This window comes from Ovis canadensis, chromosome 13 (genome assembly GCF_042477335.2).
Source record: "Ovis canadensis isolate MfBH-ARS-UI-01 breed Bighorn chromosome 13, ARS-UI_OviCan_v2, whole genome shotgun sequence".
Classification (NCBI taxonomy): Eukaryota; Metazoa; Chordata; class Mammalia; order Artiodactyla; family Bovidae; genus Ovis; species Ovis canadensis.
The window spans coordinates 74787143-74814612 of NC_091257.1; the positions used below are offsets into that span (position 1 = coordinate 74787143).

The 27470-nt window shown below is 45.1% G+C and overlaps 1 protein-coding gene and 1 long non-coding RNA gene across 5 annotated transcripts; both read left to right on the forward strand.

Annotated features, from left to right (window-relative positions):
- Nucleotides 1-449: 449 nt before the first annotated feature.
- Nucleotides 450-27470, forward strand: FKBP1A (FKBP prolyl isomerase 1A). 4 transcript variants are annotated; one of them, XR_011248222.1, is made up of 6 exons: nucleotides 686-924; nucleotides 1010-1057; nucleotides 16598-16710; nucleotides 20916-21080; nucleotides 26516-26795; nucleotides 27062-27470. XR_011248222.1 is itself a non-coding variant. In XM_069548227.1 (5 exons), the coding sequence occupies exons 1-4, from the start codon at nucleotides 888-890 to the stop codon at nucleotides 21042-21044; spliced, it is 327 nt and encodes a 108-aa protein (XP_069404328.1). In that variant the 5' UTR covers nucleotides 450-887; the 3' UTR covers nucleotides 21045-21080; nucleotides 23052-24133. The 4 variants fall into 4 exon arrangements, 3 of the variants coding, with proteins under 3 accessions (XP_069404328.1, XP_069404329.1, XP_069404330.1); XM_069548227.1 differs by lacking the exons at nucleotides 26516-26795; nucleotides 27062-27470 and adding an exon at nucleotides 23052-24133 and having other exon boundaries at nucleotides 450-924; XM_069548228.1 differs by lacking the exon at nucleotides 26516-26795.
- LOC138417610 (uncharacterized) lies at nucleotides 2073-3116 on the forward strand. Its single transcript, XR_011248223.1, has 3 exons — nucleotides 2073-2149; nucleotides 2414-2525; nucleotides 2957-3116. It is a non-coding gene; the product is annotated as an uncharacterized lncRNA (long non-coding RNA).

Genomic DNA, 27470 nt, shown 5'->3' on the forward strand with positions numbered 1-27470 from the left:
CTTGGCTAAACCTGGCTACCTCAGGGAAGCATGTCACCACAGTCCATGTTAAGTTACACATCTATGTCATATGTCCTTCAGAGGACAATGCCATGAGCCACCCTCTCAGTACTTAAGGATTTGAAACTTTACATTTATCTTTGTGGTTATTTGATTGGATCTCCCTCACGAGACCGTAAGTTCTCCGAGGTCAGGGACTGAGTCTGTCTCCTTTAACTACTGTTACCCCAGCATCTAACACAGCGCATGACATAGAGTAGGTGCTCAATAAGTATATGTATGTAAGTTATGAATGGATGAATGAATGAATGAATCCGGACAAGAGAGGGGCAGGTTTCCTGCAGCACAGTGTAAAGGCTGAAGACTCCTCCTCAACAGAAAAACAGAGCTCAGGATCGTGACCCACTGACTGGAATGCTAACATGAACGCACATCTGTGCGAACCTCTCACAACCATCCCTTTCACAGGATGAGTAGGTGTGGATTTAGTAGTCCCCCAGCTAGTAGCTGGCCGATCCCCAATTCTGACTCTCGCTTCTCATACGCGGAAACTGGATTAGCGATGCCTGCCCCGCTGGTAGCACGGAGAAAGGAAGGGTGGGGGAAGCAGCCCGGCCCCTCTGAAAGACAGCATCCGGAGGCTTCGGGGCTTCCGGGTTTCCGGTTTCCCCGCCCCCCTCCCCCCACGGCCCCGCGGCCGGGGCTCCGGGGACGTGCGCGCCGTGTGGGGCGCGCACGCAGGGCGGGGCGTGCGGGGGCGCGCGCGTGCGCAGCCGTAGCGCGGAGGGTCGAGGCAGAGCCGCGGAATCGCCGCGAGATCCGGTCTCGGTCCACGCTGCCCGTCGCGCCGCCCGTCGGCCAACCCAGCGTCCGCCGCTACCGCAGCCATGGGAGTGCAGGTGGAGACCATCTCTCCCGGAGACGGTGAGTAGGCGCGCGCCCGGTGCCCCCGGGCTGCCCCGGCCACCGCGCGCATCCGCTCACCTCGCGCGTCTGTCTGTCTCCTCAGGGCGCACCTTCCCGAAGCGTGGCCAGACCTGCGTGGTGCACTACACGGGTGAGTCGCAGGACCGGGGTAGGGGGCGCCTCGGGGGTCGGGGGGCAGCCGGCGCGGCCTGGGGGCAAAGGCCTGGGGCGTGGCGGCGGCAGGCCCGCGTGGCCCGAGGCCGAGGCCTGGATGGTGGCAGCGCCCCCGAGGGGGCAGCGTCGGGCCTGCCAAACCTCGGGCGGTCCGAGCCGGCGCGCGGGCCGGACTTTCTTCCGCACTTCGAAAGCGGTTCTGTGTCAGAGATGCTGCCGTTCTGCCCACATCGCGGATGGGGAAACTGAGGCTTGGGGCGGCGAAGTCACTTGTCCAAGGTCACAAGCTCAGGATGGGCAGAGCTCTGGCCAGGGACCATCAGAGAGGATTTATAGCATTTCTGTGCCCGGTTTACACCCTATCCCCGCTTCCGCCCCACCCTTCGATGGAGATAAGAAGGGCGAGGTAATTCCTAGTCCGTGGGAACTCGGGCCGGCGCTGTGGGTGGGGAGACATCCCACTTTCTAAGTCTTTGCTCTGGCCCAGCCTGGCCTTGGAGAAATTAGATCTGCACCGTCCCTTTCCTTTTCTTAGTTTTGAGCCACTTTACAAATCCTGGCCTCAGTGGCGGTGATGGCCCGGGTTGACATATAATTTAGCCCCCCCCAGTCCTTCTAAGAGTAGAGACTTAACCCCGTTCAAAAGATAAGGAAACTGAGGGCCAGGTAGGAAAACAAACAGTATTATAAGCCAAAGGAAGTATTGGACTCTCAACCAGAATTTTAACATGACAGTCATATTCCTTGAGACCATTTTTTACCCTATGCCCTTACAAGGTTCGCTTAGGTTGTACTTGGTAGGGAGGGGAGGGGGGAGGCTGAGCAGGCGGAGACTTAGCTGTAGTGGGTGCTGGTGATTGGTGTAGCCACAGTTGTTAATATGAACAACCTTCCCTCCCCTTCCTCCTTCCCTTTTTCCTCCTTCCCACCCTTTCCTCTGTTCCTCCTCCTCCTTCCTCTATGTCTCTCTGCTCCCCCACCCCCTCAAGTAGGCTGTAGGCAGTTCTGAACCTGCTGCTCAGGGATAAGCTCTTGCCTTTTCTCTCTCAGATCATGGGGGGAGCCCTCTGTGAGGGAAATGACTTTTCTTTGGGAAGGGAAAAAGGCAGCTAACATTTTCCTCTCTGGTGCCCTTTTATTTCTCTGGGTTTTTTATTCCTCTGGCCCTTTTCCCTTGTAGAAAAGAGGGTGGGTGTATAGGGGGTTAGGGATAGAACTTTTAAAAAGGCTACCATAGGAGGAAGTATTGAAACCTATCTTGGTAGGGAACTATTTCATACCTACAAAAGAAACTGTAAAGTGGTTTTGATGTTTTAAATGGTTGTCTTTATAGACTGTGGTCAGCACCTGAGCCCGGGAGGTCTAGTGGAAGAGAACATGTCAGTTTGGTTGATTTTGATCTGTGAGATGAGAAGAGTAATAACCATTGCCTTTTACAGTGCTAGGTGAGTGGGCAGTTCATTCAGTTCCCACAGCCAACTGGGGCAGGGACTCAGAGAGGTGATGAGTTGCCTTCTCCCCCCTCTCCTCCCAGTTTCTAGTTACATTAGGTTAATTGGCTCCACCTGGCTCATTCCCAAGTCTGTGCCCCTTATCCTTGGCTCACCCATCTTCTGGTGCTGATGGCAGGACTGGACACCAGCATGTCGGCAGAATGAAGTTTCACTGTGCCTCTTGGTGAAGTGTCCCCACAACGCATGTCTGGAGGCTTTTCCTAAGAGAACAGATGGCTGTGGCACCCAGAACACCATCAGGGCTCCCAGTGCCTCTTCTCCAAGTCTGAGTTTTCCTTGAGGGTGGCACCCACCCACATGTTCCCAGAACAGCAGTGCGACCCTGGCATGCGTTAGGACAAAAGCTTTCTTTTTTATTTCAGTTTTGATAAGCCCTACAAAGACACCCTGGTGAGAAGCCAGCTCTGCCTCATGCTCACAGAATAGGCTGTTCTTGGGCAGGCTTCTTTGTTCCTGTGGGTCTTTGCCATCAGCCTCCCAGGAAGAACCTGTTTGAGACCTGTGGGGGCATGAGAGGAATGGGTAAGTGCTTTGAGATTTCATCTGTAGCAGTTGAGTGACTTAAAAGCCGCTTGGAACAGAATCCATCTTGAGGGAACATGGTGAAGAGTATCATAAAAATCTGAGGGTCCTCAAATACAAGAGAACCTCTCCTCACTGAACCTCGAGGAGAAGAAATTCTCATGATCCTCCTAGTTTTCATCTTGTTTTTCTCTACCCACCTATCAGTAGTCTCCTGTTAGGGCTGTTTCTCTGCTGCTCCCAAGTCATTGATGGTGGGCATCCCTGTGTGCCCACCTCCCACCCCTGCCCCCTGTTTCTCTGTCTTTTTTTGCATAGCTAGCTCAGACTGCTTGGCTGTGTGGCTCCAGTGGTTACAGTTCCTAGGACGGAGAATCTGATTGACCCAGGTTCGGGTCATGTGAATTCTCTAGATCCAGTCTGCTCTGGCCAGGTAACTGCTGCTGCTGATTTAGGAGCAGCTTCAAAGGATCAGCGTTGGAAATAAGGAAGCCAAAATCTTCTCTTGGTCATCAGGAATATGATTAGCACAGGCTGGCTTTGACCACATGAATGTTCTAAATGCTCCTGGTGACTGCCAGTTGTATCCTGGATGCCACTCTCCAGGCTCCCTCTGGTAACTTCTATAGCCTCTAGCAGAGCACAGCATGAGCACGGCCTCAAAGAAAGGCCTATGCCACATCTACGTGATGTCAGAAGGGAAGGTGAAAACTGTACTGTCTTTAGCCAAGGCCCTCCTGGTAGCATGACAGGCAGGCATTGAGGTGAGAGGGAGGAAGTGGAAAGATAACCTGCCAAATAGGTGCCTTGAGGATCAAGTGGATCCTCATGGCTCCCTCCTTGCCTCCAGTAGCTTCATCAACTTTATTATTGAGCTTGTCCTGACACATTGCTAAGCTTATGTCCCTTATACTCACATCAGCAGGCCACATGCCTGCCATTGTTAGAGCAACCTCAAGTGGATTGAGGAATTCTTTTTTTATAGTTGACATCTTGTCCTTGGGATCAGGTTTAACTTGTCTGTAGCCTGACTTCTGACTGAGAAAAACCAAGGATGCCTCGGCTTCATCACCTCAGGAGGTCCACTTGAAGGGACACTGCAGCTCCCCTCCCCACCTGCTGCTTTTCTTTAGCCTCTGTCTCCTCTCTCCTCCCTGCTTTATTCCACCCCCTCCCCTGCTGAGTGTTTCTTGGCTGGTGATCCGATGTCTGGAGGAAGGCTCGCCCCCAGCAGAGACTGCTCAGATGGCTTCCCCCGATGTGTGCCGGCTTCAGGCAGGCAGACTGTAACTGTTTGGGCAGGGCCACAGCAGGACCCTTTTCCTTCCTACAGCCGATAATTATTGAGCAACAGAAACCAGCCAGGCACTGGGGACACAGCCAGTGAGCTGAACAAAGGCCTGGTCTGGTGGGGAAGCGACTAGCAGCATGAAGGTCTGACACATTGGGTGGTGAGGAGCTCTGTGGAGAGAGGTTAAAGCAGTGTGAGGGCCTGGGATGGAGCTTTACAGCTTGTAGTGAGGGTGGTTGGAAAAAACTTCTTACAAAATGACACTTAATATTGGTCCAAAGGAAGGTGGGAGTGACTGATGTGGCTGTCAAGAAGAACAGTCTTCTAGGCAGAGAGAGGGGCTAGCGCAGAGGCCCTGCGGCTGGAGCATGACTTGGTGTATTAGCTGGAGTGGATTGTGCGAGGGAGACGGTAGTAGATGAGGTAATGGTGGGGCTTGCTTTCTGAGATGGGAGTCACGAGCTGATCTGGATTTTAACAGAATCGCCTGCCTTCTAGCTACTGTGTGGACGCTGGAGTGTTGGTGGCAGTGCGGAAACAGGGCCCTCGTTGTGTCCTGGGTGTTTAGAGCGTGCCAAGGGCAGGTGTGCAGAAGTGGTACCACAAGGACAGTGATCCCCAAAGAAGATGTGGGTCCTTTACTGGGTTCAGATTTTAGCTTGGGCACGTGATCCACTTTTCTCAGCTTCCGTATGCCATCTATTAAAAATGGGAGAAACAGTGCTTGCTGTGAGGAGTTGTGGGGGGCAGTGCATCTGGGAGGAGCAGCAGCAACAGTGATGCTGTAATTGCGCATTGTGTCACGAAAGGCCCCTGTGTCCCCAGCGCGAGGTGTCTTATCATCCCTCAGTTTAGTGTTGGCAGAGTGGCATAGGCTGAGACCCTTCCGTTTCACAGATGAGGAAATAAAAAAGAGATGAATCTGAGTGAAGGTTCATCTTAAAACAGGCCTCCGCATTGCCTGCAGAATATTTTGCCTAAGAAAACTGCAGCTGTTCTCTTTAATTTGGAGATGAAAGGAGTTTCAGTATTAGTTATTGATTCTTGGTGGGTGTAAGACGGTCAGGGTTGGGCTATACCAGCTCACTAGTGTGTGCCAGTTAAAGTGTCAGTCCTTTTACCTTCAAGTTTCCTTAACATAATTAGATTGTAACATTTTGCAAATGGACCTTGCTATGGAAATGTTATTTTCCTTTTTCTGGGATTGTGATTACCAAAATACGGAATCACATGGATGCCAGCTTTCTTCTTCCACAGATGAGAACAGAAGAAGGCTCACTTGTCTTAAATAAACTAAAGATCTCATAGAATTATTGCATCTGTGTGCAACTGTTATTTGTAAAGTTGTCAGAATTAGAGAAAAATCAAAATAGAACAGTAATTACCCATGTGCCCACCACCTAGATTCCACGATGGCTGACATTTTGTCATGTTTGTCAATTCGGTCTACTTACAGGTATATGTAAATAGATATAATCTATATTGAGTTTTTAGCTGAGCCATTAGAAGCTGCTGACATGATACTTTTTTTCTAAGTACTTGAGCATGCTATAAGAATGAGAGTATTCTCCCTATCCTAATTCTGGTCACATCTGAGAAAATTTTAAATGATTCAATAGTATCTAAAGCCAAATGCATATTGAAACGACCCCAGTTGTCTTCAGTGTTTTTCAACAGCGTAAAAAAAAAAAAAAGTTCAGTTGGAAATTATGTCTATAGTAAACATCCAGAAGAGTCTTCATATCTCACTGGTTTTCCAAAGAGAGCACTTATTGTTATAGAATACCCCCACATCTATCTCATTGTTTATTCCTGACTGTTGTATAACTCCTTCCACTATCTTGATTTCCTGTAAACTAGGAGTTGAAATGTCTAAACAGTTTCTGGTTAAAACATTTTAGTGTGAAGACTTCTAACATGATGCTGTGTACTTCATACTCGGCATACCATGGGGAACATCACTATTTGTGATCTTTTTTGTGATTATGCATTTTACCGTTTGAATTAACGGGGCCATTGTCAAAGGGCTTGGACATCCTGTGTGTGACCTGCTACTCACCAGCCTTTTACCTACTGATTTTTATATCAGTTGATGATTCTTACCTGAAAAAACTGTTCCATTGGCATTTAATTTACAAAATGGTAATTAAAAACTTTTTTTTCATATCTTCCACATTTATTAACTGCTCTTCGATAACCCAGGGTAAAGCTGAATTCTTTCCCTTTAATTATCAATTTTAAGATCAGGAATTGGTTTTACAGTCATCCTCCATGGCGACAAGTGACTCTCCCCATCTATTTATTTATTTATCTTTAGTATACTAGGGACTCATATTTTACTCGGGGCCTTAAAATCATTGCTATTCATTATTCTTTTTGATAACTCTTGTCCCAGATTTGGCCAGTAGGAGCCCCTTCAGGGGGGCTTCCTGGCTGGGTCAGCAGTAAAGAATCTGCCTGCAGTGCAGAAGACACAGGAGACGCGGGTTCGATCCCTGGGTCAAGAAGATCCCCTGGAGGAGGGCATGGAAACCCACTTCAGTATTCTTGTCACAAAAATCCCGTGAACGGTGGGCTGTAGCCCTTAGGGTCACAAAGGGTTGGACACGACTGAAGTGCCTGAGTGTGCATGCACACAGACCCTGCCTTTTTGACATGCTTCCACTGTTTTTAATCATTTCCTTGGTTTCACTGTTCTGTTCCTTGCATTAGTCGCCTCTCTCCCAAGAACTCTGGTTCCTTGCAATGGGTCCCAGACTTTTTTATTGACAGCTTTATTGGATATAATTTATACAATAAAATTTTTAACTTGGACATGTTTGGTGATTTAAAACTGATTTTTGTAAAGTTCTGATTAGAGTATCCCCATGTCTGTCTCATTGTTTTCTCCTGGTTGTGTGTAACTCCTTCCACTACCTTGATTTTCTATAAAATAGTTGAAATGTTATAGATACAGTTCATTGTGTCTATAAACTAAGGCTCATCTGTCTGCCTTGGAATTTTCCCTAAAAACAGTATTGTCATCTACTGTTTTCCATGGAAAAGGCTGGAGGTGTTTTGAACAACTTAGGCATGTATTCCCTTGGGCCCCTTTAACTTTGGCCTGATAAATTCTAGTAGCACAAAGAGCAGGAGGAGGAAAGGGAAAGAAAAGGGGGGATAATCTGCTTCTGGCTGCTGCTGTCTCTGCTCTCTTTGCGTTTCCTTTTCCCTTCCCAGGAACTCAGGCCACCCTGGCCTGCATTCAGTTCCCCCAAACACATCAGCCTTTCCCCCGAGGAAGGCCTCTGGCCTGCCACACTGCCTCCATTTCTCGCCAGGGCAGGCTGCTCTTGCAGCTTAAATGACACCCCCTCGGTGGGCTCCCCTGACCCTTGGCTAAAGTGACACTTCAGATGTGTGCACACACTTAGGCCTCTATCTCTAACAAGGTGCCCATCAGGCAGTGTGTAGTTACATCTGCTCTTTCCCTAGGAGACTGCAGGCTCCAGGAAGTCAGCCCCACAGGGCTGGTGGTCTCCAGGGTCTCTGCTTTGGTGCTTGGCATGGAGTAGGTACCCAGTGACTGTTTCAAGTGGTCAGTTAGGACTTGGCCTTAGACTTCAGCTGGAGTGTGGAAAGTCTGCATTCCTGTTCTGATTGGTATCATACTTCTATTAGGTCTTCTGCCCACTTTTTGATTGAGTTGTTTGTTCTGGTATTGAGCTGTATGAGCTCTTATATATTTTGGAGATTAATCCTGGAGTTTATCCCAGGGATGCAAAGATTCTTCATTATGCGCAAATCAATCAGTGTGATACACCAGATTAACAAAATTGAAAAATAAAAACCATATGATCATCTCAGTAGATGCAGAGAAAGCTATCAACAGAATTCCAACATTCATTTATGATAAAAAACAGAAAATCTGCATAGAAGGAACATACCTCGACATAGTAAAGGCCATATATGACAAACCCATAGCAAACATTATTCTCAATGGTAAGAAACTGAAAGCATTTCCTCTAAGATCAGGAGTAAGACAAGGGTGCCCACTCTAACCATTATTCAGTATAGTTTTGAAAGTCCTTGCCATGGCATTCAGAGAAGAAAAAGAAATAAAAGGAATCCAGATTGGAAAAGAAAAAGTAAAACTCACTATGTGCAGATGATGTGATACTATACATAGAAAACCCTAAAAATGCTACCAAAAAACCACTAGAGCTAATCATTGAATTTAGTAAAGTTGGACGATATAAAATTAATACACAGAAATCCCTTACTTTTGTATATGGTAGCAATAAAAAATCAGAAATGAAGGAAACAATCCCATTCACCATTGCAACTAAATGAATAAAATACCTAGGAATAAACCTACCTAAAGAGACAACAGACCTGTATGCAGAAGACTGTAAGACACTGATGAAAGAAATCAAAGACTACAAACAAACAGATATGCCATGTTCTTGGATTGAATCAGTATTGTCAAAATGACTACACAGAGCAATCTACAAATTCAGTGCAGGCCCTATCAAATTACCAATTGTATTTTTCACAGAAGTATAAAAAATGCACAGTTTGTATGGAAACATAAAATACCCTGAATAACCAAAAGCAATCTTGAGAAAGAAAAATGGAACTAGAGGGATCAACCTTCCTGATTTCAGACTATACTACAAAACTACAGTTATCAAGACAGTATTGTACTTGCACAAAAACAGAAATGTAGACCAGTGGAACAAGATAGAAAGCCTGGGGATAAATCCCCACACCTATGGGCACCTTATTTTTGACAAAGGAGGCAAAAATATACAATAAAGAAAAAGCCTCTTCAATAAGCAGTGCTGGGAAAACTGGACAGCTGCATGTAAGAGAATGAAATTAGAACACTTCTAACACCATACACAAAAATGAACTAAAAATGGATTAAAGACCTAAATGTAAGACCAGAAACTATATAAAACTTTTAGAGGAAAACATAGGCAAAACACACTGACATAAATCACAGCAAGATCCTCTATGACCCACCTCCTAGAGTAATGGAAATTTAAAAAAAAAAAAATGGACCTAATTAAACTTAAAAGCTTTTGCACAATGAAGGAAACTAATCAAGGTGAAAAGACAGCCATCAGAATGGGAGAAAATAGTAGTAAATGAAGCAACTGACAAAGGATTAATCTCTAAAATATACAAGCAGCTCAGGCAACTCAATACCAGGAAGACAAAACAACACTATCAAAAAGTGGGCAGAAGGCCTAAACAGATAGTTCTGCAAAGAAGACATACAGATGGCTAATAAACACATGAAAAGATGCTCAACATTGCTCATCGTTAGAGAAATGCAAATCAAAACTACAGTGAGGTATCATCTCATACCTGTCAGAATGGCTATCATCGAAAAGTCTGTGAACAATAAATAGAGGATGTGGAGAAAAGGGAACCCTCTTGCACTGTTGGTGGGAATGTAAATTGATACTAGCTGTTTTGGAGAACAGTATGCAGATTCCTTAAAAAACTAATTGGTATTAAGTTGAAAGTAGAAGTTCTTTCTCCCTCTCGCAACTGTAAGTAGCAGGAACTTTATATAGTTTTGAAAGTTTGGGGTTTGGGATATTCTGTTTTGTTGTTTGGTTTAAGTTTTTTTTTTTATTGTTGGTTGGTGGTGTTCTAAAACTTTTCATATTTGGGGCCCTGCAAAATGTTTCTTGTGAAAACCACCTACAAAGATGCATCAGCTAATGAAAATCACATTGTGAATCATGAGCTTTAACTACAACATGTGGTGAGGCCATAGATTCATGCCTTCCTAAGTCATCTTCCCTTACCCAGTAGGGGGTATCTGGGAACTCTGCCTTCCATGAAGCAGAGTGCGCTAGAAGTGTTGTCTTTCCTGTTAAGTGAAATGACAACCCGAGGGTTCTCTAGAATCTGCAAATGCTAGCCCTGGGTCCTCCTCCCCCCCTTTTTTTTTTTTTTTAAGATTTTTATTTTCTTTTTAATGCATTATTTATGTATTTTTATTTTTTGGCTGCGTGCCATGCTGGATCTTTGCTGACTAGGGATTGAACCCAGGCCCTTGGCAGTGAGAGTCAGATCCTTAACCACTGGACCACCAGGGAATTCCCTGGCCTTGGGTCTTAACCACTGCTTCTGTGACATGGGCCAAGCGTCTGGAAACAGTCCAGGGGGCCTTTGCTTAGCAGCTGCTGCCCAGGTCTGCCTCTCCTGATTCCTTTTGAGCAAAAAATGAGCCCTCCATAACAGACAGGCAGCAGAAAGCCATGCTGTGAGCGGGATCCTGCCAGGAGAGGACCTGGAGACTTCCCCACTATCATGCATATGCTCTCTCTTTTTTTTAAAGCCCTCCTGTTCCCTCTCCAGGGATCTGAGTTTGATTCTTCCCCAAAGAACAGCTAAAACAGCTTGGGAGTAGACCCAGGTGAAGGTGATATCAACTGCATTGCAGCCAGGGGCCAATTTAACAGTCCCGCAGGCAGCCATGGCTTCCCTGGTGGCTCAGAGGTTAAAGCGTCTGCCTCCAATGCGGGAGACCTGGGTTCGATCCCTGGGTCGGGAAGATCCCCTGGAGAAGGAAATTGTCAACCCACTCCAGTATTCTTGTCTGGAGAATCCCATGGACTGAGGAGCCTGGTGGGCTGCAGTCCATGGGGTCACAAAGAGTCGGACACAACTAAGTGACTTGACTTGGCTTTACAAGCAGCCATAGCTTTTGCTCCTTCCGTGGCCTTGTGCTTTTAACTGGAGAGCCCGGAGTTTGCTGAGGAATTTAAAGGTGCTGAGTGTAAAAAACTGCCATTCTGGCTGGGATTACCCCTCAGATTGTTTTTATCACATAGGGAAGAGGTCCAAAGCCTTGTGGTTGTCCTGCTAGTTCTTAAAAATTGTGCAAATGAAGCAGATCCTAAAGTGCTCATGAGTGCCAGGGGTTGAGCTGAGTGCCTCAGGGACGTAGAACTGTTTGAGTCCAGGTCTGATCTCGAGCCATGTTCAGTTGGGAAAGACGAGAGCTAATTTTTGACGTCAAGAGTATGTAGCTATCCTAGACAATTTCTGGGTCGTGAGGTATAGATTTGTGTGTAATCAGAAATGGAATCAGTTCTTTAAATAGAAGGTTATGCTGGTGATCCAGGTTTTTGCTAAGAATGGCCTTCGGAGCTTAAAGAGTATCAGCTGTCGTGTCTGCACTGTAACCTCAGTTGCCTCCTCTCAGGAGAGAAATGTTTTCTCTAGGAAATTACAGCACTAACTTGGCAGGTGGCTTCGCTGTTCAAGGGCTCCTGGTTCTGGCACGGAGATGTCCAGAGTTAAAATGGGAGCAGCTGCTGAGGCTGACTTGCCTGCTTTACCTGCTGCTTCCCAAAACAGAGGAAGCACCTGCCATCCACTGCCTGGTTGGGTGTAGGAAGCAAGCATGTAGCATTTTAGTAAATCTCACTTTTTCCCCTTTCTCCTGTTTTTTAAAATAACAGTTTTATAGAGGCGTAATTGCCATCCAGTAAATAAACTATTCATGTTTAATGTGTACAATTTCATAAGTTTCGATATGTTTCTTTGTTGCTCTTTGAAACCTCCCTCTTCCCATCCCTGACAACCACTGCTAGGCAGCATAGGTTAGTCTGCCTTTTCTAAAGTTTTGTATAAATGGAATCATACCATGTGTACTGTTTTGTCTGGCTTTCGCTCAGCATAATTACTTTGAGGTTACATTGTTCCACGAGTCAGTAGTTTGTTCCTTTTTATTGCTGAATAATTTTCTATCATATGGATATATTTAATTACCTGTTTACCAGCTGGCAGATGTTTGGATTGTTCCAGTTATTGGTTATTACAAGTAGGTCTGCTATGAGCATTTGTGTATATGAGTATTTTTATATAGCCAAAAGCACCATTTCTCTTGGATAAACATCCAGGAGTAGAATGACCGGGTCAAATGGGCGGTGTGTGTTTCAACTGCCAGCTGTTTTCCAAAGTGGCTCTTCTGTTTTATATTCCCACCAGCAGCGTGTGGGGATTCCAGTTCCTCCGTATCCCTGCCAGTACATAATATGATGAGTCTTTTTAGTTGGATACATTCTAATCGATAGTAGTCATACCTCCTAGTGGTTTTAATTTGCGTTTTTTAATGATGACAGTGTTGAATATATTTTCATGTACTTATTTGCCATTTTTTATCCTTTTCAGTGAAGAATGGATTCATATTGTTTGCCCTTTTTTAACTGTTATTTTGCTGAGTTTTTTGAGGGTTCTTTTCATATTCTGGACACAAGTCTTTTATGAGAGATATGTCCCGTAAAGATTTTCTCCCAGTTTGTGGCTTGACTTTTCATTCTCTTAAACGTATTCTTTAAAAGTGCAGAAGTTTTCATTTTTGATGAAGTTCATTTTGTCCTTTTATGGCGTGTGCTTTTTCACCTCATATCTAAGAAATTTTTGTGCGACTCACAGTCACAAAGATTATTTTCCTATGAGTTCATCTAGAAATTTTATAGGTTTAGTGTTTTTTTAGAGCTGATTTTTAGTTGACATTTGATTATGATGTGAAGTATAGGTCCAAGCTTTTACTTTTTGCCTTTGGATGTCCATTCAGTTCTTCTAAGCCCAGCATATTTTTCATTTCAGGCATTACGGTTTTCACCTCTGAAAGTTTGACTTCAGTCTTACACTCCTCCTCTGCTCAGTCTAACATCTGTGTCACTTCTGGGTTGGTTTCAGTTGATTGATTAGTTGCATGTGGGTCATATTTTCCTGCGTCTTTGCATGCTTGGTAATCTTTGGATTGGTCATTGAAGAAGGCCATCTTGTCTCTCCTTGCTATTCTCTGGAACTCTGCATTCAGTTGGGTATACCTTTCCGTTTCTCCCTTGCTTTTTGCTTTTCTTCTTTCCTCAGCTATTTATAAAGCTGCCTTAGACAGCCACTTCAGTCCCATCACATCATGGCAGATAGAAGGGAAAAAGGTGGAAGCAGCGACAGATTTCCTCTTCTTGGGTTCAGATGGTGGCTGCAGCTGTGAAATTAGAAGACGATTGCTTCTTGGAAGAACTATGACCAACCTAAATAGTGTGTTAAAAAGCAAAGACATCACTTTGCCAGCAAAGGTTTTGTATAGTCAAGGCTACAGTAGCCTTGATGATCTTTTCAGTAGTTGCGTGTAGATGTGAGAGTTGAACCATAAAGAAGGCTGAATGCCGAAGAATTGATGCTTTTGAATTAGGCTGTTGGAGAAGACTCTTGAGAGTCCCTTGGACAGCAAGGAGATCAAACCAGTCAATCCTAAAGGAAACCAACCCTGAATATTCATTGGAAGGACTGATGCTGAAGCTCCAATCCTTTGGCCACCTGATGCAATGAGCTGACTCACTGGAAAAGACTTTGCCTGATGCTGGGAAAGATTGAAGGCAGAAGGAGAAGAGAGCGACAGAGGATGAGATGGTTGGATGGCATCATCGAAGTAATGGACATGAACTTGGGCAAGCTCCGGGAGATTGTGATGGACAGGGAGGCCTGGTGTGCTGCAGTCCATGGGGTTGCAAAGAGTTGAGCATGACTTGGCAACCGAACAACAACCATCTTTGAATGTTAGACATTGTGAATTTTACCTTTTGGGGTGCTGGATATTTTATTCCTAATAATCTTCTTGAGCTTTTTATGTGTAAACACTTGAGTTACTTGGAAGCAGTTTGATCCTCTGCAGTCTTGCTTTTATGATTTGTTAGGTGGGTCCTCCAGAGCAGCGCTCAGGTGGGGGCTGATTACTCCTCACTGCTGAGGCGAGATCTTCCCAGAGATCCTATGCCGTGCCTCATGAACCATGACGTTTTTCAGTTCAGCTGGTGGGAACCAGTACTGATCCCAGTCCTTTGTAGGCTCTGAGCACTGTTCCTTGTAAACCTTTTGGATGGGTTCTTTTCCAGGCCATGAGTGGTGTCCTCAGGCCATGTGCATTGATTAGTACTGTGGTGAGTACTTATGGGGGACTCTGTAAATCTGGAGAGCTGCTTTTACAGTGCTTCCCCTCCCTGCTGTGTGTCCTGTAGACTCCGTTCTGTTCTCTTCCCTCGGAAACTCCCAAGGATATAAGCTGGGGGGACATCACAGCTCTCGCCTTGTTAGTTTTATTTCTCAGGGATCACAGGCTTTAATTGCAAAGTCCAGTGTCTTCATTGTTGTAACTGTAGTCTGGCCTCTTTTTGGTTTCATTCAGTTTCTTTTTCTTTTTTTCCTGTGGTTTGTCTGGTGTTGTTTTGTTTCAGTTTTTGGTTGATTAGATCGAAGGGTAAATCTGATCCTTTTCCTCCATCTTGGCCAAAACTATTAATAACTTTTGATAATCATAGTTTCTCTTATATTCTGCATTCAGTACTGACAAACCTAATTCCCACTCGAGAAAGCATCATATGCACATTCATTGCTGCTTCTTAATGGACATTGCTTCCTCTTTTGCATAACCTCCTTCAGCATCCTGCAAATTATAGCCTTGGAGTTGGTTTCCTCATTTGTTATAAGCAGTCTCTGGCAGATGGATGGAAAGGCTCCTGAAAAAGAGAAAGGATTCTGAGATGCCTAGCTTCTCGTTGCCTGCTCTCACCCTTGATGCTGAGTTCATTTAGGGTAGGATCAGTGTGTGAAGAGCTTAAAATGGGCTAGAGGGAACATCTATGGTGAGTATTATGGAGAGTGGAGATCTAGTTTTCTCCCAGTTTGTCATTTATAGAAAACTATTTATTTATCATGTCTTTGATCAGATAGTGATTGTGTTCTGGTAAAGAGATGAGCTACATGTACACCCGAACTTGTTAGTTCTAGGGTGTTGAGTTCCTAGCTTTACAGTGTCTTAACAGGTCACTTTGTGTCCATCTTTGTGTCTCCCTCTCAGTCTTCAGCTCCCAGCTTCAGGCAGTATCATCACCCACTCTGCCCTAGGACATTTGTCCCTTCTCCTCCTCTGTTAGGACAGTAGTTCCTGTCCCCATGACTCCCCATTTTCCTATTTTGTCAAAATACAGAAAGTCTGGTGACTGTGATAAAGCTGGCAATTGATCTCTGCTTCCCCATTCCACCTACCAGTGTTGACACTGTTTTTTAGGTTGGAATTTCCCTCCACCTCTGAAAACATACAAATACAGCGGAATTCTGTGTTTTGCTGGGTCTTTAGAGGGTTGCTTAGAGCCATAGTGGTTGCCCCGCCTCCACCTCCATATGAAATCAGTATTGTGTTAGTTATATGTCAACAACGGGCTGGACCCTTCCAGTCTGGGATGAAGGTGTGAGTGTTTTCAAGACCTCAGTGACAGCTATCACAATTGGCTGACACTGGCTTCTGGAGAAACCCATGTGCTGGTCTTTTGTGAGCAAGGAGTTGCAGGTATCTCTTGGTCTTTTGTCATGACACTCATCCCCTGGCATTTCCATCTCTGAAATGCCCCCTTTTAGTGGAAGTTTCCAGTATGGGTTGTCTGGCTTATGAGAAACTGGAATGGTAGAATGAAAATGGTTTTTGGATTTATAGCCTAGCTTTAATGCCTTACCACATTACTTCACTTCTCTCTGCCTCAGTTACTTCTTCTGTGAAGTGGGGACAGGAATCCTTTGCTGTGGGAAGGATTGAATAAGTTCATGTGTGTAAAGTACCTTGCCCAGTCTCTGACTCAGATTAGAAGCCCACAGTTCAACCAGAGTTTTTGACAGTTTACCAGTGAAAGGTTTTTGGTGTCTTTTTCAATGCTCCTTCTCCAATACCAGCTAGTATCCTATAGTTCAATTAAGTTCTGACACTACCCACTTTCTATAAGAGATGGGTGAATTGAAGGAGGAATATGGCTTGCACATAGAGTGACTGCGAGCTACTGTGTGTGCTTAAAGGGCCCACAGTTGCTCTCAGTCTGGGAGGAAATCCAGAGTGCTGGGAATTCCTGCCCAGGAGTGTGTCTGCTTCCCCATTCTCCAGAACAAGGTAGATAGCCTGCCTCTGGTATCAACTTCCTGCTTTGAGTTGGGGAAGAACATTCACTAGCCTGGAATAGAGGGACTACCTCAGCTTCTCAGAGGCCCACTGAGGACACAGGAAATCCTAGGACACCCCACCAGGTCTTCCAGTGCTGGCCTCTAGGACAGGCACTCTCCTGCTGGCTCTCACTTCCCTCATGTCATTCCTCCTCGTTACTCATGTTACAGCTGCCCTTTTCCACAGGGATGCTTGAAGATGGAAAGAAATTCGATTCCTCCCGGGACAGAAACAAGCCCTTCAAGTTTGTGCTGGGCAAGCAGGAGGTGATCCGAGGCTGGGAAGAAGGGGTTGCCCAGGTATGCTCTCTTTTGTTGTTGTTGTTGTTTTTTTAGTGTCTACTTCTTAAATTATGTTCATGCGTAGGAAAAATTTCATTGCTAGGGGTTGCCCAGGTATGCTCTCTTTTGTTGTTGTTGTTGTTTTTTTAGTGTCTACTTCTTAAATTATGTTCATGCGTAGGAAAAATTTCATTGCTAGCTCCCTCACCCAAATAGCTCCTTTTATTAATGTTTTTTGTAGAATTTCTGTAAGTGCCCCCCTCACCCCTTCTTTTAGACACACACACACACACACACACACACACACACACACTGTTCTGCTCTTTTCTTTTGCACTTAATCAATCTCTGATACTTGATATACCAGGACATAAAAGAGAAGGAAGCTCTCCTCATAGAGCTTCATTGTGTAGGCAGATCTTGGAAGTATTGCAGGCTTGGTTTCAGGCCACCACAATAAAGCAAATCTTGCAGTAAAGTGAGTCACGTGGATGTTTTGGTTTCCCAGTGCATATTAAAATTATGTTTACACTATAGTTTATTAAGTGTGCAATAGCATTATGCCTAAAACACAGTGGACAGATGTTCCTTGAGCAGTGCAGGGTAGGGACACCAAACCCCACCTCCCTGCCCCCTGAACAGTTAAAAATCCGTACATAACTTTCACAGCTGGTGCTCTGTGCCTGAAATTCCTCATCCAGGGACTCAGCCAACCATGGATCATGTAGTGTTCAGTGTTGAAAAACACTGACATGTAAGTGGACCCATGCAGTTCAAACCTATGTTGTTCAAGGATCAAATGTATGTGCCTTAATTAAAAAAATACTGTATTGCTAAAAAATGCTAACTAACATTTGAGCCTTCACCGAGTCATAATCTTTTTGTGGTAGCAAATCAAAGACCGCATATTGCTGTACAAATGTAGTGATGAAAAGGTTCAAAATACTGCATGAATTACCAAAACGTGACACACAGACATGAGGTGAGCAAATGCTGAGGGAAAAGGCACAGGTAAGCTTATTCCACCCAGGGTTGCCACAAACCTTCAATTTGTGAAAAACATAGTGTCTGTGAAACACAGTAAAAGGAGCTTATGTCTGTATCCCCTTAGGGGAGTGTACTACAGTTTATTTGACCAGGACACTCTTGATGGCCATTTGGGTCATTCCCAGTATTTCAGTATTACAAACAACACTGCAGTGATTAATCTTGAATGGACTTTATTTTGCATTTGTGCAGGGGTTCCCACAGGCAGATTCTTGGAAGTAGACCAGGTGGTTCAGTAGCTGTGTGCACTGGATTTTGACATATTGCCATGTTGCCATCTGTAGGGATTACACTGAATTGCCACCAGTAGGCTATGAAGGTGCCTGCTCCTCCCAGCCCTTCCAGCACAGTGTGTTGTTAAAAACTTTTGGCTTCAGGACACAATGAGTGAAACCACTATCTTGGTGTGGTTCTAATTTGTATTTGTCTTATTATTGACCATGTTGTGTCAGACCACTTCTGAGAGGTCAGGCTCACGGAGAAAGTCATTTTGTTTGTCTTAAGTCTATTTCTTCACTTCTCCCCTCCCCATTTGTGTAAACAGCTTTTGTTCTGCCAACTCTATGAAATTCCCAGTAGACAATAAGGGATCCAGGGTTGCCAAATTTCAGTTGGATTTTATCCTTGCGCTAAGCCCAGGAATTTTTTTCTTGGCACTAACCAGGTAAAGGGATGTTTACTGTGGCCTACAACCCAGGGAGCTTTATAATCAGGCTCTGCCATGGTGGATAATTAGTCTATTTCCTCTCACCAAAGAGAAGTGGAGATTTAACCAATGTGGATAGAGGGATTTCTGTTTTTCTGTTTTTCAGAATACACTTTACATCCTCTATAAAATATCACTGATTTACCTCCAAATAAACTGCTTAAACTTTCAGAAACTGCTTTTCTTAGGTGTCTAGATCTTTGTTCCTTCCTGGCTGGGAGTCGGCAATAGAAAACGGAGAGGATCTTTGTGGCTTACTTCCTTTTGGAAACCTCTCCAACTGTACCTTTCTGTCCTGTCTCCCACCCCAGACGTCTGATAGGCTCTTGGCTCTGTAGCTCACCCCCATCTCCCATGCCAACAACCATTGTCCACCCCATGGCTCATCTTCTGTGGCTGTTCCAGCACTGGAACAATCATTGTGTTGTGTGTCCCAGGAGCCATCGCTGCCACTGAGCTGGTGTTATCAGCCTACTTCCCATCCCAGGCTAGGAAGGCCTGATGAAGTGTTAGGGGGATGCCCAGTCTCCCCCTGCAGCCAGGCTGCTTTGAGTCAGTCACAGTGGTGGTGCTTGTGGGAAGTCTGGGTGGTCTGAGACCTGCATAGAGCATGAACTCCTCCATATAATATTTCTTTAGGACATACATTAAAAGCACAGGAGGAAGGGTTGTCTTTCGCCCCTTCTCCTGTTCTTTTGATACTGTTCCAGTTTTCTGTGCTTATAGGTCTTCAGTCCTGGCACATGTACTATTTTGGCAACTTGCTTTTTTCATCTAACCATGTGTCTTGGACATCTTTCCATGTTAGTATAGTTAAGGCCACTGTTTTCTTTCTAGAGGCTAAGAAGAATGGTACAGCTGCACTGTGAAACCACACCCCTTGCAGTGGGCATTTGAGTTGCTAGCAGATTCTGGAAGTGGAATTGCTGGGTAAAAGGATATCATTGCTTTGAATTTTATTAGATTAAACCATATGCTTTCAACTGTCTTTGCCGCTTTGGTCCAGCATGTCCCAATTTCTGAAGGGTGCTGTAGGAAAGAAGCCTGTAGCTTTCTCTTGAGTCACCATCACTTGGACTGGGTCAGAGAGCCAGGCGTGCACACATGGAGAGGTACGCGTATAGTTGGAGAGGCATCCAAAGGAAAGGGAGCCACAGGGATCCTCTGTTTTGTACTGCCAACGTCTAGTCAGGCAGGAACAAAAATCTAGATCCTTGGGAAAGGCAGTTTCTGAAAGTTAAGCCGTTTGTTGCTGCTGCTGCTGCTAAGTCGCTTCAGTTGTGTCTGACTCTGCATGACCCCATAGACAGCAGCCCACCAGGCTCCCCCGTCCCTGGGAATCTCCAGGCAAGAACCCTGGAGTGGGTTGCCATTTCCTTCTCCAACACATGAAGGTGAAAAGTGAAAGTGAAGTCACTCAGTCGTGTCCAACTCTTAGTGAACCCATGGACTGTAGCCTACCAGGCTCTTCTGTCCATGGGATTTTCCAGGCAAGAGTACTGAAGTGGGTTGCCATTGCCTTCTCCGGTTAAGCCATTTATTTGGAGATAAATCAGTGATCTTTTACAAAGGATGTAGAGTAAAGCATATTCTGAAAAAGAGACAGAAATCCCTCTATCCACACTGGTTAAATCTCCAGTTCTATTTGGTGAGAGGAAATAGACATGGAGACTTAAAAGAGATAGGTAAAGAGTAGGGATAGAGCAGAGAACCTGCTCACTGTTTGGAAAATAGACATTTTGTATTTGATGAGAAAATGAAAAAGCTACAAATACATTTTAAAAAGTGAAAATTTTCTTGCCATCCTCTGCTCTCCCCATAGAAAAATCTAGTGTTATTTGTGTTCTTCCAAAAATGTTTTCATGTTTATACAGGCAGGTACAACTATGTATAAATACTTTTCTTTTTTGTATAATTGGTAGCATGCTATTTTCATACAATTGGTACATGGTACTTGGTACCCCCAGAAAATCTTATTGCTTGTTTTACTTTTTCTACATTTCTGAGTATAAATATAGAGATTGCAGAAAAGTAGCCTGCCTTAAATATTACTTTCTGTGTGTTTTCTTCTAAAGTAAAGTTTTGTTCAAAGCACTCCTTTTGCAATAGTATAGATGCTTCTAGTGACAAGCCACTGGAGGGCTTAGGTGGTGACATGTCTATAGTGTTGGCTGCCCAGAGTCGGATTAGTGGGACCAGGACAGAAGGATTGAGAGCCTGGTGATTCTGGGAGTCAAGAGGGATTTTTATCAGTTATCGAGTCCCTGGAGCCAGATGGAGGGCTCATCCAGCCTGTCTGCCTGCCTCCACGTCCTCACAAAGGGTGCCCAGTGCCCAGGCAGCCATGCAGTCACCAGAATGTCCTAGTCACACCATCCTGGCCAAGGAGCACCCAGTCAACAGCTCTGCTGCTTAAGGGAACAGCTGGGGAGTGCATCCAGCACTGCCATTCTTCCTTGTTCTTTTCACAGATGAGCGTGGGTCAGAGAGCCAAGCTGACTATCTCCCCAGACTATGCCTACGGTGCCACTGGGCACCCAGGCATCATCCCACCAAATGCCACTCTCATCTTTGACGTGGAACTTCTAAAACTGGAATGACAGGAGTGGCCTCCTCCCTGAGCTCCCCATTCTTGGGTAAGGAACTTAATACTAAAGAACCTTTCTCTAACTACCTTTGCTCCTCCCGAGTCATGCCCAGTGCTGGATGGGCATCAGAAAGAACCTTGATGCCTCGGGATGTTTTCCTTTATATTCTTCCTCCATCAACCATACTTTGAGTTTTGTTACAAGTTTATACCTTGGAAAGGGACAGCATGTGCTCTTGAAAGAACTCAGAGGGATGGGGCAGCTGATAGTAGCTGTTGAAGTGAAGTATTTTTATATGTAACTTATAAACTAAAACTGGGTTGGAAACTGGAAATATAGACCAAATTTTTAGTGCCAGCATTTCAGTTCTTTAGAAATAAGATTGGTGATGACTTTGCTTGCCCTGCTGAGTTTGTGCAGCTCCCTCATTCACACATCCTCTCACTGCCTGTTAGAAAGGTATGAATGGGACATTACCACCTGGGCCACCTGCCTCGGAGCAAGCCCAGGACACGCAAGGACAGTAGGCCAGCTTGTTATCAGTGGGTTTAAAGATGAGGCCCAGGATGCTTATGAAGTGTGAAGGATGTTCTCAGACAATCCCGGAGAGGATCTTAGGGACCTGAATGAGCCTTTCTGTCCAACAAGTAAGGAGACTGGGGCCCAGAGAAAGAGGCCTTACTCAAGGTCACATCCAGACAGAGACAGATTAGGACAGAACCCTTTCCTGCTTCCCCTTCCTGGACTTGTTTTCCTTCCTCTTCCTTTATTTCTAGGTAAGCCAACTCAATATTCTAATAGCACTTACTTTTCATATGAGTAGTAGAATCATAAAACATGTGAACACTGACATCTTTCCACATGACCTCATGCATGCATGCTAAGTCACTTCATTCGTGTCCAACTCTGCGACCCTATGGACCATAGCCCGCTAAGCTCCTCTGTCCAGGGGATTCTGTAGACAAGAATACTGGAGTGGGTTGCCGTGCCTTTCTCCTCCATGTGACCCCAGATCTCTGCATTTGCTCCCCTCGTGCTCCTGGAACCAGAAGGCCATAGCCAGGTGAAAACAGTAGTAAGTGGCTGCCAGCGTGTTATGGAGTACTTTGTCTTGAGGTAGAGGAGCTTTTTTTTTTTTTTTTTTAAGCTATTTCCTCTCAGTGGTTTGATCCCTAAACACCTGGGTCATCCGTGCCTGGTCAGGTTTGAGGACTCCGGCTTTTTCACTTGTCATTCCTTCCAGGAGGAAACCCTGACACTTGATAGAGCTCGTCCCTGCCCTAGAAGGCTGAGTCCTTTGAACATAAATGTATCAAAGGGAGCCCTGGCGTTATCCTGATTTGGGAATAGGCTTTCTGTAAATCTGGAAGGACAGGAAAGGGAAGGAGGGGAGAGAGGGCTGAATGGCTATGATTCACCCTGGCCTCAACCTCCCCCCAAAACTGCCATAGAACAGTTCAGAGCTTCTTGCAAAGGTCTTGAGGGAAAGCTCAAGGGCAGACCCAAAAAGTCAGGTTCGAGTGAGTGAATGAAGACTAGATATTTTCTCAATCCGTTTGACACGAGGAAAAATCGGCTTAGGGCTGTGCATGTTAAAGTCTCTGGGAAGCTTTAAGACTCTTGATGCCCAGGCCACCCCCAGACCAGTTAACTGCTGTCACTGGATGTGGGGTCCAAGCCTTCAGGTTTTTTTAAAGCCCCCAGGTTGGAGACCCACTGATAATGGGGATCTGAATTGTCAGCCATATTGGTGGGCTCTGCCCCTCCTGCTGTCCTCAGCAACACAGATGTAACCTTAGGTTTAAAAAACACCACTAAGGTGTACAGGAAGGAGGCTGCTTACCTGGGAACCTAGCCCGAGCCCAGCGGGTCCTTCCCAGCTGGAGCAGAGGGGTGAAGGCAGATCTGACCTCACAGCTGTTGGGGAAGGGACATGGTGTGGCAACAGCCTGTGGCGGTCCCTTCCCCACACAGAAAGCATTGAGCTGCTGGGACTTACGGGTTTTCTGTCCCCGACAGATGTGCCACAGAAGGATCTGGCGCCACCAGACGCACACAGCGAGTCCGTGTGGAGCTCTTCCCGACGTTCCACTACACTCTTTGTATAAGCATCTTCCCAGACTGAATGTGTTCTGTCACCGGCTTTGCTCTTCCCCTTCTCCTCGTATGTGTGTTGACCTGAACTATATGCCATAAACCTCAAATTACTCAGTTTGTTTTTGTTTTGGGGTGAAGATTGAGTTTCAGTCCTTTGGATCTAGGTTTCCAATTAAGTATTAGTCAAGTATTAACAGCACAAGTAATGGGTTAACTTTAGACTAGGAATTGGTGTGGGGGGGTGCAAGAATCTTTATTTTATTTTATTTTTTTGGATAAAAGTTTTATCTATTATATATTAAACGTTCTTGCTGCTGCGCTGCAAAGCCATAGCAGATTCGAGGCGCTTTTGAGGGCCGAATTACTCTCCAAGTTGAGAGATGTCCTCGGGTTGAATTGAAAGCCCTACCCAAAACTGCAGTGGGAAGAGGGAGAGCCTTTGCCTCCACTGCCCCACCCTCACCCTCCTCATAGACCCTCTGCCTTTTGAAAGCAGATCGTTTTCACTGAGATGTTGGACATTGCAGATGTCTGTTCCCCAGGCCAGCAGGGACCTCTGAAACCTTCATGGCCTGGCCTTTTTTTTTTTTCCATCCTGTGGTTTTTCTAATGGATATCCAGGATTTTTGTAATCGCATAGCTATCCAAGCTCTACTTCCTAAATTTTAAGAACTTTAATCGAAAGTTAAATTGAAGGTGCTGTTTGTAGACACTTAATACCCATGAAAGCCCAGCCATCATGACAAATCCTTGAGTGTTGTCTTAAGAAAATGATGCTGGTCATCACAGCTTCAGCATCTCCTGTTTTTTGATGCTCAGCTCCCCCTGCTGATCTCAGAGTTTCCTGGCTTCTCCTTGCCCCCTCTCACCCCTTTGCTGTCCTGTGTAGTGATTTGGTGAGAGAAATTGCTGCCTACTCCCCCAGCCTACCCCCACCCCCTGCACTACACATGAGTTTCAAGTTTTATTATTGCAATAAAAGTGCTTTATGCTGGCTTTTCTCAGCTCTGTGTGATGGTGATTACTTTCAGGCACCTTCCCCTGCCCTTTTGTGCGAGAGAACGGGGTTGGGGGTATGACGGTGGGGGTGTAGTGTCGGAGGCTGTGTCTTAGCAGAACTGCAGCAGGAACATCCTGCCCCAGTGGTCTTTGGCGGGGGTGGGAGGGAGTGGGCAGTAGATTTGCATCTTCACCATGGAGTGAACTATGGAGGTGAGGCTGAGATGGTCAGGGAGCCTCCCCCTCGCCCATCATCAGACGTTCATTAAAAGTGAAGTCTAGGTAGAGCTCTGTGCTGGGTTTCCTGGGGTAGCCGAGAACTCAGGGATGTGCCAACAGGTGAACTGAGCCACAACCCTTTTGGAGATGTGCTGCCAGCAAATGGATGAAATGTTACAAAGGGGAGACTTGGGTTTTAAGCAGGTGTTCCTTGGTGAAGCCTGGTGTGGAGCTTTTTGTCAAGTGGACAGTTTGAGTGCTTGCAGTAGCTTCCCTGGCCCTGCCTTATATATGCTAAGTAGTATTCCCCTTCTCCCCTATCATGGACATCAAAAATTGTGGTGTCCCACTCCTTTCTAGACACCTTCCAAAACTTCCCTGGTTAAGAGCCTTTGATTTTAAATAGGTGGTTCAAGGACTTGCTTAATGATTTTTCAAATCCATCCAGCCATCCGTTTGTTTGCTAATCTGACCACACCACAGGGCTTACGGGAGTTTAGTTCCCCAACCAGGAATCAAACCTGGGCCCTTGGCAGAGAGAGAGCAGAGTCCTAAACACTGGCCTGCCAAAGAATTCCCACCCTTTATTAATTTAAATCACCAGAATATTATTTCAGGGTTATGTCTTCTATCCCCCATAGTTCTTTTATTTTTAAAAAAGCCAAACAACAAAAGATTTTTATCGTGAACACCCATATACCCACCACCTAGATTCTACCATGAACATGTTACTGTACACCTATTTATCATTTATTTACTCACCTGTCCATTTAGTCACGTTTCAGAATAAATGGCAAACATCACTGCAGTATCCCCTCGATATCATTAGGATTTAGTATTTGTTTACAAAATATAGAGTATCACTCTCAGAAAGTTCCCCTGTGCCCTTTCCTAGCCAGTCCCCATCCCACCCCCAGAGGCAACAATTGTTTAAATTTTTTCTACTAGAGTGTTGCCTGTTGCAGAGTTTAATTTCAGTATCATCTTAGGCTATATCTCCTTGTACTCAGACACATCGGGAAACTTTAGTTCTCATTGAACTTCAAGATGAAAGAAATCCTCTGGATCGGGGTCAGTTACCCGTGACAGGCAGAAAAACCATCGACGCCAAAGATGTCCACATTCTGATTCCCAGAGCTCATGAGTACCTTAAGTGGCAAAAGGGATTTTGCAGATGTGGTTACAGGAAGGACCTAGATGTGGGGAGATTGTCCTGTATTGTGTAGGAGAATCCAGTGTAATCACATGGGTCCTTAAATGAGTCAGAGATGTGAGAACAAAGACATCTGAAGATACTGCACTGCTGGCTTTGAAGATGTAGGCAGGGACCACAAGCTGAGAAATGGCCGTGGGCTCTAGGAGCTGGAAAAGGTGAGAAAATCCTCCCCAGGGCTTGAAGGAACCAACCCCACCAACAGTTGGTTTTAGTCCTGTGAGACCCATTTTGGACTTCTGACCTCTAGAGCAGTAAGATGATAAATCTGTGTTGTTATAAGCTAAATCTGTGTTATTTTAAGCCACTAAATTCGTGGCAGTTACAGTGGCAATTTGAGCAAGAAAAAACTCACACAGGCTCTTTGTTTCTTTTAATGTATAGCAGAGAACAGAATAACAAGAAGTGAAGATTTTAAAAATCTCCCGAGATTCCACAGCTCTTAACAAATCAGGTTTCAGTTCTTTCCCCTCTATTTCCCTAGGGAGTTGTCATTTTGAGTTTTAATTACAACCTAGCACAAATTTTGCATTCTGGTTTTTTTCCCTACTGAATGTTTTTGATCAGAAATATGTGTCCATGTTGCTACAAAGTCTTTGTAACTATTTTAAGAGGGCTGTAAATAAAATCAAATGACTATACTAAGTTTAACCACCTTGGAGTTTTTTTGTTTTTTTTATTTGGCCATGCCACACAGCTTGTGGGATCTTGGTTTCCCAGTTGACCAGGGATCAAACCTGGGCCCTGGTAGTGAAATTGCTGAGTTCTCATCACCAGTCTGCTGGGGAATTTCCCTTAACCATTTTGTTAAAGGATAAACTTTATTGGAAAGTAAAATCATGATTCAAGTACGAAATGAACATGTTAAAGATTGTAGTTGTTAATTAATTGAAGACTCAGTAAGATGTTTTAGTAATAAGCCAAGTAGGAATCCTGAAATGAATTTCTTTAATAGATACAAGACCGACAGAATTGGCCAGTATCCACAGAGCTAATTCACCATCAGTTAAATTCCACTGGATGAAATCTGCATTTCTCTGCACAAGAATCATCTTCACTGTCAATTTCCCTCAAGGTCAATCATTGTGAAGTGGCTTAAAGAGAATGGATGGTGGAGACAACCAAGAAAGGGATGGGGGTGGATGGGTAGATGGAACATCCAGTAACGAGAGGGAGGAAAGCTACTTCAAAGGCTTCCACCACGTTTCTTGACATCCTGTTGTTGGGTACTTCAGGTATTTCCAATTTTTTGCATTTATTAAAAAGTAATATGTCTTTTTAAACATGTAATTTTTTTCTTCCCTAAATACCTTGATTCTATAGGATAAAATAGTGGAAGGAGGGCCGTAGGGTCAAAAGAGATTATTATATGACATTCAGTTGGTGGGGTTAAGATGTATAAGCCTCCCACACACCAAAAACACCCCACCCATGTTGCACGGCAGAATGTGGGCTGTCACTTCCATGGTCTCCTTAAAACATGAGCACTTTCTTTTTCCAGACGCCCTCCTGCTCACCCTCTTTTCCCTCATGTTCCTTGGTTGGAAGTAGATCTGTGGAGAGTTGACCGGACTGGACCAGAGACGTATCACCCTTCCCCCAGTGCTGGCTCCCTCTGAGCCCCAGAACGGTATCCCGGATCTCTCACTAAAGAAGCAAGAGTTGGGTCTTGCCTGGTGGTCCAGTGGTTATGAATCCACCTTGCAATGCAGGGGATGCAGGTTCAATCCCTGGTCGGGGAGCCAAGATCCCACATGCCTCAGAGCAACTGAGCCCAGCACTCTGAAGCCCAGCCACCACAACTGGAGAGCTCAGTGCTCCTCAGTGAAGATCCATGTGCTGCCACAAAGACCCCATGCAACCCAATAAAAACTGTCTATTAAAAATAATAAAGAAACACAAGCACCATA

Bases quoted from the DNA above. Each gene is read 5' to 3' on its own strand.
- FKBP1A (XM_069548227.1), top strand. From the start codon at position 888: ATGGGAGTGCAGGTGGAGACCATCTCTCCCGGAGACG. The intron at 925-1,009 runs GTGAGTAGGCGC...CTGTCTCCTCAG, and splicing joins GACCATCTCTCCCGGAGACG to GGCGCACCTTCCCGAAGCGT. The intron at 1,058-16,597 runs GTGAGTCGCAGG...CCTTTTCCACAG, and splicing joins CTGCGTGGTGCACTACACGG to GGATGCTTGAAGATGGAAAG.